This window comes from Manacus candei, unplaced genomic scaffold (genome assembly GCF_025592945.1).
Source record: "Manacus candei isolate 608988 ecotype Guabito, Panama unplaced genomic scaffold, ASM2559294v1 h1tg000047l, whole genome shotgun sequence".
Classification (NCBI taxonomy): domain Eukaryota; kingdom Metazoa; phylum Chordata; class Aves; order Passeriformes; family Pipridae; genus Manacus; species Manacus candei.
Window position 1 is genome coordinate 12,638,478 of NW_026138095.1, and position 21,071 is coordinate 12,659,548.

The 21,071-nt window shown below is 39.5% G+C and overlaps 2 protein-coding genes across 3 annotated transcripts in view; one reads left to right on the forward strand and one right to left on the reverse strand.

Moving 5' to 3' along the window:
• GLP2R (glucagon like peptide 2 receptor) overlaps positions 1-5,613 on the reverse strand; it is a 40,529-nt gene extending 34,916 nt beyond the window's left edge. For both annotated transcript variants that reach the window (XM_051798048.1, XM_051798046.1), the window contains exons 1-3: positions 5,503-5,613; positions 4,471-4,569; positions 1,418-1,578 (exon numbers count right to left, since the gene is read on the reverse strand). In XM_051798048.1, the coding sequence (XP_051654008.1) occupies positions 1,418-1,578; positions 4,471-4,501 (192 nt within the window). In that variant the 5' untranslated portion in view covers positions 4,502-4,569; positions 5,503-5,613. The remainder of the gene's footprint in view (positions 1-1,417; positions 1,579-4,470; positions 4,570-5,502) is intronic.
• On the forward strand, positions 5,270-17,147 carry LOC127475891 (germ cell-specific gene 1-like protein). The gene is made up of 6 exons (XM_051798086.1): positions 5,270-5,282; positions 5,350-5,673; positions 7,251-7,298; positions 9,623-9,775; positions 11,860-11,971; positions 16,724-17,147. Exons 1-6 carry the CDS (start codon positions 5,270-5,272, stop codon positions 16,977-16,979), a joined length of 906 nt encoding a protein of 301 aa, XP_051654046.1. The 3' UTR covers positions 16,980-17,147.
• Positions 17,148-21,071: the final 3,924 nt, after the last annotated feature.

Below are 21,071 nucleotides of genomic sequence, written 5' to 3' on the forward strand. Positions count from 1 at the left end.
CCATGGTCCTGGTTTATTATTTTTCATATTTATAGAAGTTTTTGCTAGAAAATATAGATATAGTGATGTATGACTCTTATTCCTTTAAATTTTTCTTCCTTATGAAATAAAATATAAAGAAATATAGCACATATTTCTTTAAACAAGTTCCAAGAACCACTATGACAAAATAATTCACTATGATTTATAGTCTTGTGAAGTTTTGATCTCACAGAAGTACTTGGGAGATTTTCTATTAACATTGATGGAACCAGTGCTTTGGTCGAGGTGTTTCACAAGCCTAAGAGTTGTTTCAGTTCTATAAACAGAAGCTCCAAACAGAGAAGCCCCAGATTTGAATTATAGAAAAGCATTAGGAATATTTTCTTTTTAAAAAAATAAATTGAGTTTCCTGGTAGCTTTTTCTTCACAAAACAGCTAGAAACACAGTTATCAGCTCTCCAGCACATAGAGATGCAAACCCACTTCCTTAGAAAGTCAAAAGAATGGAGAAGGAGTGAATAGAAATACCTTATTGTTTTCAGTTTAGAGTAAATCTGTCGGTTGTGCTAATGCCTATATACACTCATTTCAAAGAAATGTACCCTAAATCTATATATGAATTTTATTCTGTTGAATTGAAATTTACCACATATTATTAATTATTTTGAAAATTTATTCAAATCAAGATTGATATTAATAAATAATGATTATTAAAAACCTACTTGAAAATTTCCTTGAAGTGAATTACACTGAGATGTTTTATCATTAAATACCTAAAATTCTTCCAAATTATAAGACAGTATAGAAGAAAGAAGTAAGAATTCGAATTTTTTTTATTTAGTAAAAAAAAAAAAAAAGGAAATTAAGAGTTTAGTGGACCTCTACAAGAAATAAAGGTAGAACTCGTACACAGATTTACTAGCCCTCCGTAGGAGAGGGAGGTGCTGAATGAAACCAGTAATGCCACATTTCACAAATGGGAGATTCAATGCTCACCCCTCATACAAGAGAAAAGCTAAAAGGTAGTGTCAGAAACAAAGCAAAGCTGGTTTTAGAACAGAGTAAAAACAGTAGAAAATAAACATGATTCACAATAGTAATGATATCTGGTAGGAAAACTGAAAAACAAATATAATTCAATACTGATCAATCTTGGTAGGAAAAGAGATTATATAAATGGTTGTAAACACAATTTATTCACAGTGTGAATGAGTATTAATAGAAGTAAATTGTAATAAATGACCTAGTAGAATTGAGTTCTAATATAAAACTCTACAGCTTTGCAGCTAACATTTCTCATGACTAATTTGTAATAAAAATAAGTTATTATATCAGAAGGATTTTTGAAACAAACATGCTGTTTGTGAAGGTTAAAATGTTATAAGGTAGAAATCTGCTTTCATACTGTCCATTATTAATTATTGAATTAGCTTACCTGTTTCACGAGAAAGAATATCATGACAGAGCTGGCAGATGTGGGAGATATTCTGGTCCAGAGTCCCATGCTGGAATCAAGACCAAAAAGTGTCACCATGCCCATTCTATTAAATTTGTCCCAGTATTTCACTCTACTGTAGGTCAATTTTTTCACTCTGTCTTGTACAAAAAAATAAAAATAAAAATAAAGTCTTCTTTTATGAGTGCCACTGTTCCATGAATCTTCTCTACAAATAAGTGAGGAAGTGTCCTAAACTGTCTAGGCTTGCCAGACTCCAACTACGTTTTGGTTTTTTCTGATTAAAGGCAGAGAGAGCTTACTTTAAACTTCACAGCAATTTTGCTTACTGTAGCTTGTCCGTTAGCCAATAAGAAGTCAGAAAACTATTAAAACATTAAGGGGCTGATGCTGTTCCCTTGAAGCTCCATGGGAATTTTGCCAGTGGTTTTGCCAGAATGAAATCCAGCTCCATAAATTCACATGTATACTTACACACACGAAATCATTAAAAGATGTTTAAGAACACAAGAAAAACTTTTTGTAGGAAGCTTGTTGACTCTAGTTGGTTGTTAGAAAGCAACTAAATAATAGCTGGGTTTATGCTTTCTGATCATGTTTTGTCAAATATGTTTTGCAAATGTGCAAACTGTTATGTTTTGTAAATATGCCAGTGCAGGATCAGGGAGAATCTAAATGTGCAAAAAAATTTGGGACCAGCAGTTAAAGTTTTGCTACAATTATTGTGACATTTAGTGTTTTCTTCACAGCTTCAGTTGCCAGGTTGTAGAAACTGACAATGAATTTCAGTTTAAATTTTCAAAAAATTTTTCCAGTTGTCGAAAAACCCTGAATACATTAATAAATCTAGTTTTAGAGAATAAAATAATTTATAATACAATAATTTTAGGGTCTAGTTTATAATTGTCATATTTTGAGTTGGGAATATGGAGAGTCAAGAGGATGTTGTGTCATTTGTTTCCAAGAGAAATGAAACTTGTGGCTATTGAAGGAATGCTCGTGTCCTTTTCAGAATCAGAGAATCATAGAAGTGTTGTCCAAATGCTTCTGGAGCTCTGGCAGGGTTGGAGCTGTGATCATTTCCTGTTCCAGTGCTCAACCACCCTCTGGGGGAAGAACCTTTTCCTAATATCCAACCTAAACCTCCCCTGACACAGCTCCAGACATTTCCTCCAATTCTGTCACTGGCACAGAGAGCAGAGATGAAGCTGCCTCTCTGCTGCCCCTCAGGAGGAAGCTGCAGACCCCAGTGAGGTTTGACCTCAGTCTCCTTCAGGCCAAACAACCCAAGCTCCCTCAGTAGCTCCTGATAAGGCTCCTCTGGGCTCTTCACCACCTTCATGTGGCGCTACCTTCAGGGCACTGCTGACTCATATTCAATTTGCTGTTGGTCAAGACCTCAAGGTGTGAGCAACATAGCTGGAGAACAGGCAGAGGTGTCACCCTGGGGCTGTGGAGGCCAGCAGGAGCTCAGTTTTCGAAGACAGACCTAGGCTAAACCCAAACGGTGTGGCAGATACACCCTGCAACACACCCCATCAGCCTGACTGCCAGGGTGACCCCACTCCCTCCTCTACACATGTGACAAAACTCTCTTCTGCAGGAATCCAGGAGTGGGGAAGGGCGTGATGTACACCCATGTCTCATCTTTACATAAAGTCTGAATGTGGTAAAAAAAAAGAGTACCTGGACATGGGATGTGGAAGTGCTCTTCACAGTGGAAATGCATCCAGCCTACTCCAGCAGCCTGGTAGTTATGGGCCCCTTCCAACTCAGGACATTCTATGATTCTGTGATTCAGTGAGGGCATGAACTGCACTGCACCACTTGCATACAAGCATGCAAGTCCCCTCATTTTCTCCACTGATAGCTATCACTCAGCAGCTGAGTCTGTTCTTTAGTTATTGACATCTACGAGTTGTTGGTTTTTACATGCTCACTTCTTAAAATCATCAGAAGTTTAAACATGAAGGAACTCTGTGGTCCCTGTCTAGAATTAATGCTCCTCAGGACTAGGTCAGAGCAGGAGACCCACAGTATGTTGTAAGGCCACTAATACCACCTAGAAAGTGGTAAAGACAGAAGGTAGAGCTGAAGTTTGAATTTCTGAGCTACTGTTTACAGTTTTTACTAGAACACTGTAAGCAAGGAAAGTCATACTGCTGAATGCTCACCACAGCTGCCCACCCTTGTGCCCTCTCAACTTTGGCAAAAATTACTGCATATAACACTTTGAAGGAGGGTCCAGGTAATGAATTTGCTCCTCTCTTATTTTCTTTCTTTTTTCACAGTTTGACAAAACTAACCAATAAATGCTTGTGCAATATATTTCTCCTATTACATAGAGCATTCTTATATGAAGAATTGATTTGAAAGTTGTGGTACCAGCATTGCTAGGGCATGAGCAGAAAATTTTCTCCGTGAAACATCTTAGACTGCAGTTGTCAACCAGAAGGTATCAGTGGTTTCACAGGTCTCAAAATATGTTTGAATACAGCCATATGCAGATTATTTACAGGAAAAATAGATAAATGTGTAATCCTTTTAGGAGGACTTCCCTCCTTCATTCCCCTCATACTTGCTGTGCAGTTGATAAAGCTGTCCAGAAGCAGTGTCAATGCTCAGTGGATTCAGTGGTTCACAAATGTTACATCCTTGTGAAGATGCAGTAAGACAAATATGTAGAAAATAATAACTCCTGGCTCAATCTACATCTGACTTCAGGGTTGTGAGATTTGCTCTGCCTTTTTAGTCCAGACCTGCTTGGTCTTTCACTCTGTTGCTGGTCAGCCCTATAAACTGAGCTCTTCGTAACAACCTAAAGCAGGAATTTATCCTGTTCCTTTGAGTTTCATGAGGGGACTTATCTAGTCACATGCTTCTCCAACTCTGATATCTTTGGGTAGAGTTGTCTTAAAAATCCAAAAGATTTTCATTAAAAGATATACATGTAATTTCACTGTCCTCTGGTATCATTCTCCCCTATGGTGTGTGTTTTGACTTTACAGTTGTAAAATGAAATAGTCACTTACCAACACTCCTGCTCCTTTTGGTTCTTTGCATCACTTATTTGCATCATCAAACAGGCAGAAAAAACAATACATATAACATGTCAAGGTGGGACATGTTTCCTAGATGAAGAGAAAAGAAATGCTGTTCCAGAGAGAGCAGATGCACAGCCAAAATGAGAATAATTCAGCATTTTCTCTACTGTTTCACCTAACTTGGGCAAAACTTGTATTATGTGTTCATGGAGGCAGACTGGACAGCACCCAGGAACCTGTCAATAGCAAAGTCAGGTAACTTATGACTTTCATTTGTCACTGGTGGAACTTTCGACATTATGCATTTGCCTTTCCAGTGTTCTTGAGCAGTGCTGCAATGGCTGTGAAATGCTTAGCAACTGGCTTTAGCTCCTTAATAATTTCTTTACAGTAAGAGTCACAACTGTATTCAATTTAAACACTGTGTAACAGGAGCATTTATTTGTTTTATTTATTTCTTAGCTATGAAATATAAGGGTTCCATCAGTCTGACTCCATCTGCCAACCAAGGTAAAAAGGCATCATTTTTTGTATAAATAAAACTTTTCTGATTGCATCCTGGGGTACTTCCAATGCTTCTGTGTTCTGTGTATTTTTACTCCTGTGATTCGTGGGGCAAACTGTAATTTATTGCCCCTATTCCTCATATTTCTTTCACAACAAATTACTGCCAAACAACACTGTCCTACATCCTTAATCCTTCCTGCCACATGATTTCTGGTCATGCCTCTGCTCTCTGTCTTAACTCCTAAGCTGGTACAATTTTCTGAGAGGAATGAAGAATATGATGGTAAAGACGGGTAGGTGTTTCACCAGGCAGATAGATGCATAAATTTCTAAAAGGTTTTTTTCTAGAATAATTGCTAGTGCAGTCCTGGAGGATGCCAGCCTCATTCCCAGAGACAGACAGACGGCACAGAGCTTCAGCAGCATTTTCTCTCAGTTTTCTCTCCTTAGTCTTCTCTATTACAGCATTCAGTAGCAGTTACTGGTGTGAAGGGACAAGAAAAGTTGCCAAACCTTTCTGTACAGGAGAGAGCAAGGGGGATCTTTGCATCCGCTTCAACAGCCCTGATGCCAACAACAGCCAAGCTGTGCAGTATATTTGGGAGACAGGAGATGATAAATTCGTTGAGCGAAAGTTTCATGCTGGGATTTGGTATTCCTGTGAAGAAATGATAAATGAAGAAGGTGAGTAAAACCATGCAAATTTACTCAAGAAAGCAATCAGAGTTCTTCCTACTTAGTTGGTGTCCTCTTCTGATCTGCAGCATTATCATGTATGTATTTTGTTGTGCTCATATCCTTAAAAAGTTGCTCTTCTCTGGCAAAGGGGACCGTAGAGGGTACTGTCTAGTCAAGATTTTGTAACGAATTCTGCAAAGTACATTAGAGTGACAGGTTGTCTTTCTGGTTTAGTGATAGGTTGTGGTACAGATGAAGATTTATTTATTTTTTATTCTTTTAAACATAACAGTAAGTTAAATTACTTTAACAGGGAAGTGTTCCATTTTCCCTTAGTTAAAATGAACATACTTTCCTTAAATAATTGCTTCTGATCCTTGCTTTTATGGCAACATAAAAAGCACAAACTGACTTTTTTTGTTTTAAAAATCATTTGCACTATTAAATCTGTGGGATCTCAGTTATTTCCTGGATTTCCTCTTGACCACAAGTATTTCTACTTTCTTACTGTCATCTCACCTTTCATAAATCAAAGCAGAAGACGATTCTTTTCACCTTGATAAAACATGATTCAAAGACTTACCTGTCAAAAATGGTAGCATGTAATTGAGACTCACTCTGCATATGTAAATATCTGTAGAATGAAATTAGCTTGCAATTACAGAAACTTTCCAGTCAATTTTGGATCTTTGTATAAGGGGATTGTTGGTTCAAGAATTCAAACATTTATTGTAAATCCAGATCAACACTAAGTTTTTCCCTTGCTGTCCTGATCACTGTACAAATGAAAACTAGAACAGAACTTCAGAGAAATCAAATCAGCTGTCACCTGTGCTATAAAATGCAAATATTTTCACAGTCACCTGTCCTGAAGATCCAGTTCTACCAGAAGGTCTTGTAAATTATGCAGTTTTAATGGGGTAAATTTCAAAGATCAGAGCAAACTACATGTCCAAAAGATACCTTTCAAGTGGTGATTGCTATGAATACCAGGTTGTGTAATTTGTGCATCTGCTATGACCAGTCCATATTTTCCAACTTGGTGCAGTTAGGAGCTCGAAAAAAACACCCAGCATTTCCAGAGCAGAGAGGAATTAATTCGAAGAGCTTTGTTCACAGCATCTGTGTGGGGCTCAGGGGGTCACGTGGGTTTGAAAATCAAAGCTTACAGAAAGAAATTGGAATGAAGCTTAGAAGTAATTTGAGTGAGCAGCAGCCTTGTTGCTGTAAGGACAGCAGCTCTCCTCTCACAGGGAAGATTGCACCCAGGTTGACAATCTTCCAAAGGAATTGATAATTTTCCTATTCTGGCTTTCACAGGTACCACCTTTTGGAACTCAGTTCATAGCCTTTCTCTGTCTTCTAGGCTCTGATTCCACCTTGAAAAAGCCTGTAAGGATTCTCTAACTAAGCCCCAGAAGTAGATTGATGTACCAGGCACTCTGTGTACAAATATACATCAAAAATAGCTTTTCCTGATCGTCCCAGTTTCTGCTTTTCTGATAGATTTTGCATTTTCCTCTTTCTATTAATCTATTTCTTTAGATCATTACAGAATACAAAGTAATCCTGATTTTTTTTAGGTGAGAAATGTAGAAGCTTTATCAGTCTGACTCCAGCTTCTGATCGAGGTAGGTATGCATATTTTTTTGTGTAATCAAAACTTTCTTGATCACATTTACCAATATAAGTATTCTGCATTTTACTTTCAAAAATATTAGCTTTGATCCTACACAGATTTTTTTTTCCTTTATTTAGTTTTCCAACTTCAAAATGAGGTCCATATGACTTCAAATATCAATCTATGTCTTTTTGAAGACACATCATTTGAATATGAATTGCTTTTGAAATTACTTTGAATAAATTTGTAAATTTTGCACTCTTTTTCATCATAACTCCATATTCCCAGGCAAGAATTCTGTGGCCTGCACCACACAACTGAGAGGGCAGAGGGACAGGCAGTGTGTGAACATTCGCTCTTGTATGCTGAGGGGACTTGAGGGAGTTATGCTCTCTGATGACAGTCAGAATCTCCTCCCCATGCCTTGCAAAGAGCTGTGAGGAGACATTTCTATTCTCTTCCTCCAAAGAAGGACTCATATTCCCATAAAACATCCCTGCAGATGCTGTGAAGTGCCCCCTCCCTTGCCCAATCTCCAGTGTAAAAACAGTGTAAAAACTTGTCTGATTACACCAATCACTTTGCAAGTGGTTGATCCAGAAAAAAAAAAAAAAGGCTTTCTTTCCAGGATACTGGGAGTGGAGTATTTTCCTGGATATGCAACTTCAGCCCCTTGGACAAGAAGAAATATTCAGTCTCTGAAGGCTAGTCTTCCTTCCACCTATTGCAGGTTGTCACTGAGTATTAATAATTCAAGAGTTTCATAGCATGAGAAAAAATATAAATGAGATATGGGTGTAGTCACACAGACATGGTCCTCAGAAATGATGGGTGTATTCTAGGCTCTGCCCTGAGAGATCCTCACAAGGAAAACTACTGTTGGACACAGTGGTGAAACTAACTCTGTGAACAGCACCAGCAAGCATCACAGGCACTGGCAGGTTAGACCTAGACAGCTAAATGTACCTAAACACCAAACTTAAAAGCTCTTCCTGGGCAGTGAAATCCTGTGTGGAAATAGGCTCCTGCCCTGCACAGGAGAAGAGCCATGTTGTGTTCTGCACATGCCTATGGTTGCTGTGTGCACAAAACTCAGCAGGCTCACTCTTCCTGAATTTATCACCTGTGGGTCTCATACGCAGGGATGATCACCGTTGGTCAGTGCATATGGAATGATGGTTCACTCACTAAAAGTGTTAAGATGCAAGTTCCACAGCTGGAGCAGCCAAAACTGTTGGGAAATGTAACATCTGGAGTTTCTAAAGAAAATCACGATTTTTTAATGAGACAAAGACTTTCTGGAGAAATAAACCTTGCCCAAGAATGCCCACACATAGCCTGGTCCAAGAATTTGATGTCTAAATGGCCAGTGAATCAAAGAAGTCCCACAGACATTGTCAAAGCCAGCAGTAGAGGTTATTCACCACACATTGTCTGCTATCCTAAATGGTGTCTAGTAGTCAAGGACGTATCTTAGCAATGTTTTGTTTTTAAGTTATGATAGTTTGTATATATCTTCATATGAAATGAATGTACTTGAATGTACAACCAATTGTGTCAGGACACATTTATTTGTTTTTTAAAAAGTTTAGGGAAGGTCATTTACCAGTTCTCGCTACTGTGAATCTGGCCTCCAGCTCCTGGCTGTGGGACATCAGCATGCCGAAGGTCAAACAGCTGGTTGAGAGACTTTAATGGCAGGATTAATTTCTTGCATAAGATGTAATTACCAGATATCCAAAAAGAGATGAATTAGCAGATAAGCAGAGAAATGAATCCCCTTGAAACCTGGAGAGTGCCTGGGCTCATGAAGGCTTCTCTGTCTGAAAATCAAAATCCTGTTTGGCAGAAAGTTAAGCCCATGGGGCAGATTTTATTTAATGACTAGACCCACAGGCAGTGTCCCTATGTGCATGACCTCACAGTTTGTTAGCTGGGTGACATGGTCCGCTGTTCCTGTACACTTCTCTTTGGACTCAAAACCATGACAGCTAGACAATTGGATAGTAATTCTTTTTATATTAACTTTGGTTCACTGTGATTTTAGGGTAGCTGCTGAGTATTAAACCATACTGCCCCATTTTATACTGTAAGCTTCTAAGTGTATAACAGGAACATGCAACTGCTCTTCCACTAAATGGCCAAGTCAGTAGAAGAAATTATAATTTAGGGTGTCCATTGACATTGAAGTCTTCCCATAGATCTTATCATGGCATCCTCACAGCCTTTGAACTTCTGTTTAATGTTGTATGAACTATATAAATGAAGAAGAAGGAAATTGTGAAAATACTAAATGACTGCTTATAATATTAGTGCTATTGGTTTGGTTTCCAGGGGTTTTATGGCTGTCTATTGTAGCAGAGCTTCTCTACGTCATTTTGCTTCTGACAGGAAACATTCTTATGTCAGTAGAAATGTGCTACTACAGTTCTGTCATTGACGGGCTAAAGATCAACGCCTTCTCTGCAATAGTCACCGTATTAGCAGGTACGGTTAAGTATCTCAATTAATTGCATCCAGAATAATCTTCCATTTGAAAATTAATAACAGTGTCCAAGTTTCAAAACTCTTACAATGCCTATGGAGACACTAACAATACAAGATGAAGAAAAATATTATGGGAAAATATTATTTTCAATTAATTATTTTTTAATATTATTTATTTTGTATTTTGTATATATAGCTTTTGCCATTTTTAATTCAATTATTTAAACTTTATAATTTTTATTTTCATTCCAGACTATGCAAATTAAACTTCTGCTACTGGAAACATTAGCTATATTGAAAACATACAATTAAAAAATCCTGTTACAATATTTAACTGTTGAAAAAAACCACATTAAAGCTACTATTTGATTTCTCAGTTCCCTCAGTCTTTAGCTCAGACTAAATTAAATTCTAAAATGTATGTTCTAACTGAAGAAGAAGTCAATTAAAGAAGAATCTCTCTGTGACATTTTCTGACCATAGGTATGTAGATTTATGATGTCCCATATGCGGCTCTTGGCTATACAGAAATTACTATTCTAATTTGTGAGCATTTTCTCTTAAATATATAAGCACTGCTAGTTAACTACCCTGCTATGAAATACAGATTATCGATAACACTGTCCTTTATCCCTCAGTGGCCTTTGATGAAAATGGAGCTTGACAGGCACTGTGACTAAGCAAGCATATAACTATGCTTGCCTTTTATATCTATATTAGTAACATTTTCACCATTTCTCTGGCACTAAACTGCCCTGAAGTCACAGCTGAGATGCTAGCTTGACTCAGGATTGTACAAGAGCTAACTAACAGGAGAGCTCCAGCACAGGAGCTCATGTTCTCACTCCAGTTATATGCATTTCTAGGCAGCCAGACTGGAGGAATCAGGACAGAAATTTGTGTAATTCAGCAATAGCTATGACACACCACCTCTACTCTCCATTCCCACACATTGAAAAAAAACCCACATTAAAGAATATCCCACATGCTGATAGCCACATCAACAGTCAAACCACTTTTCCAAACAGTTCAGTAAGGAGTCTGCCATACAGTGCCAGATGCAGAGATTGAAAACATGAAGCCTCTTAGCTCGGTGTTACACCAAAGGCTCTCCTAACTGCCTGTGGGTGGTGTTTCAGTCAACACCAGTATTTCAGGGAAGGCCATTTCCCAGCAATTACCGAAGCCAGGCCACATCTGCACGGATTTGTTATGCCCGGGAGCCTCAGGGATACTGTGTGCTAGAGCGCGAGCTGTGCAATTCATGAAAGAGACCTACTTTAAGAACACCTAACAAATTGGGTCTTGCGAGCTTGGTATGGGACCGTCTGCTTGGAGAAGCTCATACGTTTTATACAGTGGGATAGTTGATAATTCAAGGGTATTTATCAATTTGTAAATGAAACTGGAAACAAAAAACATCAGTGTTTACAGGGAAGTTCACTACCGGAAGACAAAATGTTTAGGGAAAACAGATACTCCTAGAAACAGCCAGTAGCCTAGTAGTAATTTTGAAAATTAAATTATTCAATATAAGCCTCTTTCACAACCTAGACTTTCAGGACGTTTTAGTAAGTGTTGTCCACTTTTTTATTCACCTTCATAACTGATAAATCTGACTGCATTTACAGCAGTGGGAATGGCATACAGCTTTGACAAATCTTTCCACTGAATGACAGAAAACTGTGGGAAATGTGTCCAGCACAATGCAGTTGAGCAATGTTTTTCTGTAATAGCTGATCCTTGCTCAGCATTATATAATTAAGAAGTTTTCAGAGGATGAGAGCCAACTAGTCTGTTGCTTTTTAAAATCTATGAGTTGCATGTCCCACTGCGCCCCTAGATTCCTCTACCATAGAGAATATGTGTTAAGGGAATGTATGAATGAATATAGTGGCAAATACATGACACATTAAATACATCTAAATTATAGTGTTAGTGTCCAGTATTTGTGAGTGCTTTATGGAATTCAGATAGTTCATAAAATATTCTGCAGGAGTTCAATGGATAACTGGAAACAGTTGTCATAGAAGAACACTCTCAATATAAATTTTCTAATGTTATTATAATATTATACTTTTCAGGTCTTCTGGGTATGGTTGCTCACATGATGTACACAACTGTATTTCAAATGACAGTAAATCTTGGTCCTGAAGACTGGAGACCTCACACATGGGATTATGGCTGGTCTTATTGGTACTTACTGGTTTATATTTGGTTCTTCCACTACATTTCAGTTGTTTTACCCTACATTCAAGGAATGTATACCTAATTTATAAGCAATGGGTTTCCCTTATTGCACTCCTGAGGACGCAGTTCAGTAACCAGTTGTTCTCAAAATTCAGTTGTCTTAGATTATTACACAGAACATTTAAACTTGTGAGTTTTGCATATGACTTCCTACAGGCAGTACAGAGATGTCCAACTGCCCTGCACAAAGCAGAGGTTCTTCTCCATACACATCAGACCCAGGTTTAGTATCCTCATCTCCCAGGACAACTGCCTTACATAAATTGCTTAAAACTCTTTCAGTTTTAGCCACTTAGGCTGGCATTTGCCTATCACATATGTGCTTGAGATTGTTGTATCTGGAACATTACAGACAAGTAATGATTCAAAGTTCAAAATAGGCTTAGGTAAAATCCACATTATTTTGGCCTCATTTCTGAGGAGATCTAGTATTCAGAAAGAGGGCTGTTCAGATTAATTTTGCTATAGAAGTGTGTCTTTCAAAATCCATAGAATCTGATCAATAGCAAACATCTGAATATTCAGGTGCTGGAAACTGCTGCTATTTTCCCAACCATGACTGAGAAAAAGAATAGGAACAACTGTATTGGGTTAAATCAAAAGTCACTCAGGATCAATATTTTAGGTCAGAAGACCAGAGCTCAGGCTGATTGTCTCATTTATATGCACTCTGATAGGTGAGATCACAGCTCACATTTTCAGTTGTTCTTTCTACTTTTATTATATCTTTATCAAACAGGTGCTTGTAGCTGCACGTGGTCCCTATGATGCAGACTCACTAGGGATTTTTGCAGTGAAATTGGGGGTTCCTTTGTCTTTTGTTCTGTCACTTTTCAACTTCTTATTAACTCAAGTCTCATTTGAAGGTCAATGTGCATTGTTCTGCCTCTTTCCAGGAGTCTGTTTCCCAAGCAGTTTGTTTGAAGTTATTGCTACATGTGTATAGATAGAGATGTTTCTCTAGTGCTCTCACAGCACAGAAGGATGGACCTGGTCAGTCCTCCCAAGCAGGAGATCAGCCAGTTCGTGACAAAGGGTGTATTTTACCATGTTTGTCCAGCAGATAAGGTGGCACAGCACCTATATGTCACCCACTTGCTCAAAGTCGAAAGTGTGATCATGTTTCCGTCAGGAAGAATGTACCTGAGAAGGTCCAACACCAAGCATCGAGACAACACCTAGGACAATGTCCAGGGGCTACTTTGGATAACCTCAACAGATATTATTACAAAAGGTGTGCAGGATCCTTCTTCCATCCTTTCAGACTTACATTTTGCTTCCATTCATTCATATGTTTGTTCTTAAAATAATAATTTGGCTTTCCTTTTTTTGGGATCTCTTTTCTGGAAAGTCTCTCAATTTCTTTCATGAATGGGACTGGGTCTGTTTTTACCCAAAAACCAGTAAGAAGAACAGTCAGTGGAGAAAGGAGAAGTGTTCCTTCATTATCTGCCCCTTCCTATGGGAGTGGAAACAGAAAACTGCAGACTGGTACTGAGGACCCTGTTCCCTCCTTTCCATCCCACTGGGAGAAGAAGAAAAACACCCAAATCACTGTCACTACTACTGTAACGGACATAACTCCATCAATGCCACTATCACCATCATTATCATGTTAATCACTGATGTCAACACTGCTGCCACTACAGGCAATATTCTCCTGAGCCCTTGAACGAATGACTTTTACCATGTAGCACATACATGGAATTAAGGATTTCACGGCTGCCCTCTAATGATTCAGGGCAGCTTGGGCCACCCGAATGCCCAAAGAAACGCTTCTACCAACACAAGACTTTCCAAGCCATCAGTGTCTGCATACAGGAAGACATTGAGGAGGATGATCTATGTGGTGCATTTTTTCTAATGAATTCTATGCTCCATTTTTCTATCAAGATTTATTTTCTTCTTTCCTTTTCCCAGGCCTAAATTGCAACTGCACCACCTTGTTTGACAGTAATCTAAAAGTAAAGCAAGCCATACATGCAGGTTCCTCACACACTCCTCACAGTTGTCTCCCTTGGTTTCTTTCTTCTTGTCCTGTTTCATATGTAATGTTGTCTCTCTTCTGATAACCAACATTTGCACCTCCTTTCCTGCTATATGAACCTTCATCTTCAGCCTCCCTTAGCTGCTCTCCCATTGACTGCATCTGATGGTAAGAGAGGAAGAATGCTAATGCTATTTGTCTTTTACAAGAGGAAAGAGAACAGATACCAAAAAAAGGGGCATTATTGATTACAACTGACACTCTTTTCTAATTACCTCAGCACCCACCTGTGACCACCAAAACCATGAGAAGGGCGTGGGCAGGCAGAGGCACAGGCAAAGACTGCTGTTTTTTCTTTGGGACTTAGAATCATCTCCTTAGTAGCAAAAAATCCCCAAAGAATTTGCCCCATGGCAGCTGCTTTTCTTCCCAGTCACCAAACCCAGTAGTGCAGCTATTCCTGCAAGAACTACTGAGGCTCTGTCATGAATCTTCTACCTGCCACAGTTTCCCCTATGTCCATCCAACTGTCTGGCCAGGGCTTTTCTTCCATTTGGCCAAAGAAACATGAAGACCTTTCTTTTTCCTTTACTGTGCTGGAATTGCTAACAATGGATAGACTAACTCTGTGATATCCCTGAACTTCTCTTCAAAAATTCCTTCTGTATTCCTCTTTTCTTCAGCAGCTTTCCTGCAGGTTGAAAGATGTTTCTGTTATTGGTGAATCTCTCATGCTCATTATGTTTCTCATATTGAGACATCCTCACATCAAAAGATGATATTTTCTCTCTAAAGAGCTGCCCTCTGTACTAAATTCCCATAACTCACCTCATATGGAATGCTCCCTACAGGAAAATGGAGAATCCATAATCCAGTTGAGCTTCTATTGGCATGTCTCTTATGCAGATGAAGGACTGGTAGCTTTAGTTTTTTTCCTTATCCAGTCAACCTACTTGATTTCCCCTTGTCTCCTTTGTCTCTGGGCAGAACTGAAGTTGAATGCTCTCCTTACTGAAGCTGAATTTCCTCTGCAGCCAAACTGCCCTTTAGTCTCTGGCTCCCTTGATAACAAGACTCACTTCCTCTCTAGTCAGATTGGGCACTCCCCATTAATTCCAAGTTGTTTATGGAAAAGCAAAATTTCTGGCAAAAACTTTGACAAATCACACCAGTATACTTATGTTGTCAAAGGAAAACCATTTGTTTCTGTCTTTTGGTTTTTTTCTCTTTTAACACAATATTGGTCTACAAGAGAATCTGTTCATAACAGATTAATTTCTTTCAGTTTTTATAGAGGCTCTCTTGAAGTCAGTTTCTTACCCTTATGTCACCAAGTCCTTCAAAGAGATTCAATGGATGAATTAGGAAAAGCACCTTTAAAAAAAATCTGTGCTTCATGATATCAGTTCTATCAATTTGTTTACTAATGTGACTGTGCTTCAGTTATTCAACCAAAAATGCCAACTACAAGACTCAGAACTACTAAGTCCCCTTTATGTCATTCCAGAGCCTGAATCTTCAGTTCTTATCTACCATGATTGGCTGAACCCACAGGTTACACAGCACCATGGGTAGACCTGCTGTCCCATTCTTGCTTTGTTGGCATGGGGAGAAAATCTGATGATTTTTCCCCTATTCTTGCTCTCTCTTTGCTATAAGAGTTCTTACTCAGGGTGTACTTTGATGTTAGGAGCAAAGACTGCTTAAGCTGCTCCCCTTCTTGCTTCTGGGATCCTTCCACATCCCTGTGCCATACTCCACTATCCTCAAGTTCTGTCAACACATCTGATTTCTGATCACCCTAGAAATCAATCCTGGCCAAAAATACTGAGGAGGGAAATGGGGAAAAAAGCAGGCAGGGAGAAGGATTTATTTAAAAACAGAAATTAATTTGTTGAACCACATCAAGGATGGGGTAACAAACAGCTCCGAGGGAGAGATGAGATTGACTTCTCCACCAAAGCACATTTCATTTGATAATTGTGACCTTGCCATGTTAAAAAAGCCACTGATGAGCAAGTTCCTGCACTGTGAACTCCAATCCATGCCACTGTGAACATATTTTTACATACTGCTTTTATACCTTCAGCATGCATTGCCCTCTTGGTAGCCTGGAATTTCACCTATTTTTGGCAAATTGTATCTCAATATCATTTTTTTTTAGTTCTGTCTTCTTAGGGTTTTACTTTTACCATTTCAGACTCGATGTCCTTTTTTCTCTATTAATCATGACCTGTATTTTCCCAGGAATGCATTTCAGTGCTCTGAACCTGTTTTAGTCAACTATTTAACTGTGCTTTCTCTGTTCTTTTAAACACTTTTGGATAATTCACACACATTTTTCTCAGTGTCCCCTGTGAGATTAGTTGTCTGAGTAATCGCACCTTTTATTTTTTTAATGCATACACATTTTTCGCAATTCCTTTTTCTGACATTAAGCTCTAAGCAGAGTAAACAGCGAAATTGGAGGAAAGGTTTCATTAAACAGGAATGTCAAATGTGAATATTGTAACAAATATGTAGAGGTCAACTATGTAAATCAGATCTGTAGATGGCCATTAACCAAGAATCTTTCTTCCTCACCAAATGTGCTCATCTTTCCCTAATACACACCAATACAAGCACATGTGTGCAGTGTTTTCAAAAATAAAATTGAAGGACTTGGATATGAAAATGTCCTGCTAATTTCTGATAAACCTTTTTGTTTATAGCCTCGCATGGGCTTCCTTCGCTTGCTGTATGGCTGCAGCTGTCACCACTATTAACAAATACACAAAAACTATTTTGGAATTCAAGCACAAAAGAAAAAAGCTGGAAAGGAGTTTAAAGATTAAATACAAGTTTCCTGACCATACAGCTCCAGAGAAAGCTTGCAATGTGTATGTGAACTCTTTTCAAAACACCACGGAGGACCCCACGCACGCAATAAGAGGCTTGCGTCACCTGGCCACTATTTCAGTTCTGTAAAGCTGAACCGCATCTATAGGCATTCTGTAAATTATAATGCTAGATCCAAATGAAACAGTATTAATGAATAAAACGTATCAATGTGTAGTATTATTTATTTTTCTTAATGAATAAATGATATTTCCATGGATGTTTCAAGGAAATCTTGATATTGGAAAAGTAGATTCAGGTTTCTCTTTTCAGAAAACAGCAGTGATGCAGGTCCCCTACTGCTCTGGTTTTTAAGCAGTGTCTAATGCTAACACAGAGCGTGTGAGTTTGTTAGAATTTCAGAGCACTATGGATTCCACTCTATTCTTTATTGAAAAGACTGTAAAAAATCCCATCCCCAAACCAAAACCAATACTCACAAAGAACAGGGCAGCAAATAAGACATATGGTGCATGGTTTGATTAATTTTTTTGTTATTAAAGGTACAATCTCTTTGGAGGAAGGAAAAGGAAAATCTGTGAATTGCAGGTTATGATTCAAGTGTTTCACCATATGCATAGTAGATTTGCTGTGAAAGGAAGGCTAATAGAGGGAAGAGGTTTTCAAAGCAAACACTGCTTATTCAAAACAATCAGGAAGGCAAACTGAAATCGGAAAGATACATTGTTGTAGACAGCACACAACTCACCTATAGAATTCTCTAGGAATCATTCTGGCAACAGTGACAGAAAGAACCAAAATTTGATTTGTGATTACTACACATGAAGCATCCATAATCACATTAAAAATGATAAAGTAGAAACTATTACAACCCTCAGAGATCAGGAACACACAGCTGTTCCACTGTGAGGATCAGTGTGGAACTTCCCTACGGAACTGAGCCATGTGTGCCTACTTTGCTGGACAGCAGCTTGTCTTCATTTTTGGGTAAATGCTCCTGTTAATGAGCCCATTAAGAAAACACAATTGTGAACTCTGGTTGGCAGAGGTGTTAGTATACTGAGCAGCTCTGGGCTTTGGAAAAATCACTTTACATTTTTATTCAGGCAATAAATATAGTTTGAGCTTGTTATGCCAGCAGGATCCATAGCAGGTCAGTTTATGGCCAGTGATAAGGTGGAGCTGATAACAGAGAAGCACAATTAGCTCAAAAGTAAACCATTAGAGGTAAGAGAAAAAAATTGTTGGATAATAGCAGTCTCTCAAGGTGAGATCACAGAGCAACACATGAGCCTATCTCTTCAGAAGGAACGTGGTGGAAAGCCCATAAAGGGGTGGTGGCACTTTGTGCCCAACCTCCATCCGCTGTGTACTTCACTCTGACTGGGAGTGCAGTGACCTCAGGACTGGAAGTAGGTGGGCAGGATGCCGGTAGGGGCCTCAGACGCTGCTTGGATTGTTGCTTGCTGCTGGTGCTTGCAATTTGTGCAACAGTCCTGGCCTCTGCTTCAGTTCTTCTGGGAGCAAGTTCAAGGTTCCTGAGATCTAGGTTGCAGGTGGGAAAAACTGGCTCCCCATCAGGGAGTTTCATACATTCATGCCACTAGTACTAGGGAGAGAGCTATATGGGTGCTGAATTGCAAAGTTAGGGCCCAGAATATTGCTCTGCCAAGGACAGGAACTTTGCTGAAGGCAGTGTGTGAATGCTCAGCATTGGAGGTGACACCTCAGTGGACATTGTCCCTGCCCCAGGAGCAACAGGCACTGCAGAGGTCCTAGCACAGACTCATCTCCTGAGAAAGAATGCAAACCTCTGGGTCTAGGGTTGCCAGGAGCGCCTGGGGGCCACTTGTTGATTCCTGGGGACAGGAATGCTGGATGTTGTGGCTTCTGGCAAGAGGGGCATGACTGTTTCTCTAATGGTAGATCTGCAACTGCAGAATATTTTCCATCTCCAGCAGCAAGCAAGAGGCTGTGAGCTCTGCCTGGGGTGCACTTGGAGCCAGCTGAGCCTGACACATGCACAGTGCCAGCAGTGGGAAACTGTGTCTTTCAGGGCTTGGTACCTTGACTTGATATCCAGGCATGTTTGCTGTTTGTTCAGGGCTTAGATCTGAGGTATTTCAGGTGGACTGCTGAAGCCAGTCCAGCCCTTAGACTGCAATTCCATGCTGATTATCCATGTGAACACCAGTGGTAATGTCCAGGAGACACTGACCAAGGGAAGAGTACCTGTATGATTCTGAGGGTGAAGGTGTAGGACATTAGGGCCAAGGTGATGTTCTCATTGATCTTGAGAGGACAAGACTTGGAAGTAGGGCATGGATCATGTAGGTCAACACTTGATTTTGCACAGCAGTCTTTGTGACAGGGCTTTGACTTTGACAACTGTAGGTGTCTCTCAGAGGATGAGGAACAGCTGGGGAGAAAGAGGGTCCACTTGGCAAAACTGGCCAACATGTTGAGAAATACTTTAAGAATGCTTTAGGAATAATAGAGAAGTGAGATTTTGTCATGAAATAGAAGTCTACAGTGGTGGAAAGAAAAAGGTGCAAGGTGACATGAAAAAATGAGATCTCAGGTGTGATAAAACAGGGCAAAGAAAGCCCCACCCCCTAAGCATATGTATACAAATGCAAACAGTCTGGGAAACAAGTGAGAAGAACTAAATCTCCACATGCAGCCAATGAGCTGCAGTACCTTTAGAACAAGAGATGTGGTTGCACAGTTGGGCTGCTGCAGATCAAAGTGGAGATGGACTTGGGGATTTTATTGAACTGAGATCACAGCAAGCTGAAAATACAACTGGTAGAAAGAATGTCAACAGCATCTTCGGCGGTATTAACAGGAACACACCCAGTAGATCCAGAGAAGTGATTTGTTAAATGACATACAGAATCCAGTTTTGAGCTCCACAAAATGGGAATAACAGGAACAAAGTGCATCAAGTTCAGCAGATGGTCACAAACATGGGGGAGAGAACTGGAGCATATGTGGTATGAGAAGAGGCTAAGGCTTTTTTTTTGCCTGTAGAGGAGACTTCAGAGGGACCTGAAGCTCTACAATGTCAGGCAGGCTTCCAGTTTCCACAAGAAAGTTGTTTATTACACGGAGCCAAGCTTTTCACACTGGTGCACTGTAGGAGAATGAGAGACACTGGGCATAGATTCAGCTGAGAGAAACTTGAATTGGATACAAGGACAAACTTTCTCATTGTGGGGACTTGTCAGGCAGTGAACCAGGCTGCCCAGAAGAGGCTGTGCAACCTTCCTACTCGGAGGTTTTCAAGACCAGACTAAGCAAAGCTCTGAGCAACTTGGTCTGACCTCGCAGAACCAAAAACTTCCTGAAGTACTATCCTACTTGAGTTATCCCACAGTCCTGCCCCTGCTGCCTCCCAAAACTCAAATCCAATATTTGGAAATGTTTGGAGCCTTTGTTTGTTTGTTTGTTTGCATATTTGTTTGTTCTCTTCAGTACTGGTTGCTTCTTTCAGTATATTTCATATACAAATGAACCTTTATTTTTAAGATTCAAGTTTTGGCCCGGTACCCAGTAGCAGAAATTCCTTTTCATTAGCCTATATTGTCCTACAGTCAACAGTTGTAGACTACTGTCCTATAACAGCATCTCAATGTGTCCAATTTCAAATCAACATCATAATTTCTTCATACTTTTCATGTCCTGTGAAAATCAGAAAAGTTATATGGAAGCTACTGGCTTTATTATTAATTTATGGTCACTGTACACCATCACTTCAGTCACACGAACTTTAGAAAGAACATTTGCTACAGTATTCTTATTAGTTTAGCATTTAACCTATTCCCAGCTTCTAAACACTCATGAACGCCCTTCTGAGAGACTGAAAAATTCAAGGTTAATGAATCGGCCTTTTGCAAAAGTAGCAGATGCTTTGCTGAGACCAGGTTTATGCCCTTCTAGCAAAGGGGAGGAGGAGATTTTTTGGGGTATGTGGTGGCGAAACCTCCAATCTGCGTAAGAACAGCCTGGGTGCAGAGGGGATGTGCACCCACAGCCAGAGGATGACCATGGTAAACCAACCTTGGTTTAGCAACAAGATGAGTTTTGAGACAGATAAGGGAAAAGGCCAGTAAGAAGGCAGATTCTGTGAGGTGGGATAATGCTTTTTATCATGCCTTCCAATAAAGCTCAGGTATAAAACTCTCCCCAGAGGGATGTATCGGGACATTCACATGTAGG

Coding starts and splice junctions, on each gene's coding strand:
- LOC127475891 (XM_051798086.1), top strand. Junction 9,776..11,859: donor AATAGTCACCGTATTAGCAG/GTACGGTTAAGT, acceptor TATACTTTTCAG/GTCTTCTGGGTATGGTTGCT. Junction 11,972..16,723: donor GATTATGGCTGGTCTTATTG/GTACTTACTGGT, acceptor TTTTGTTTATAG/CCTCGCATGGGCTTCCTTCG.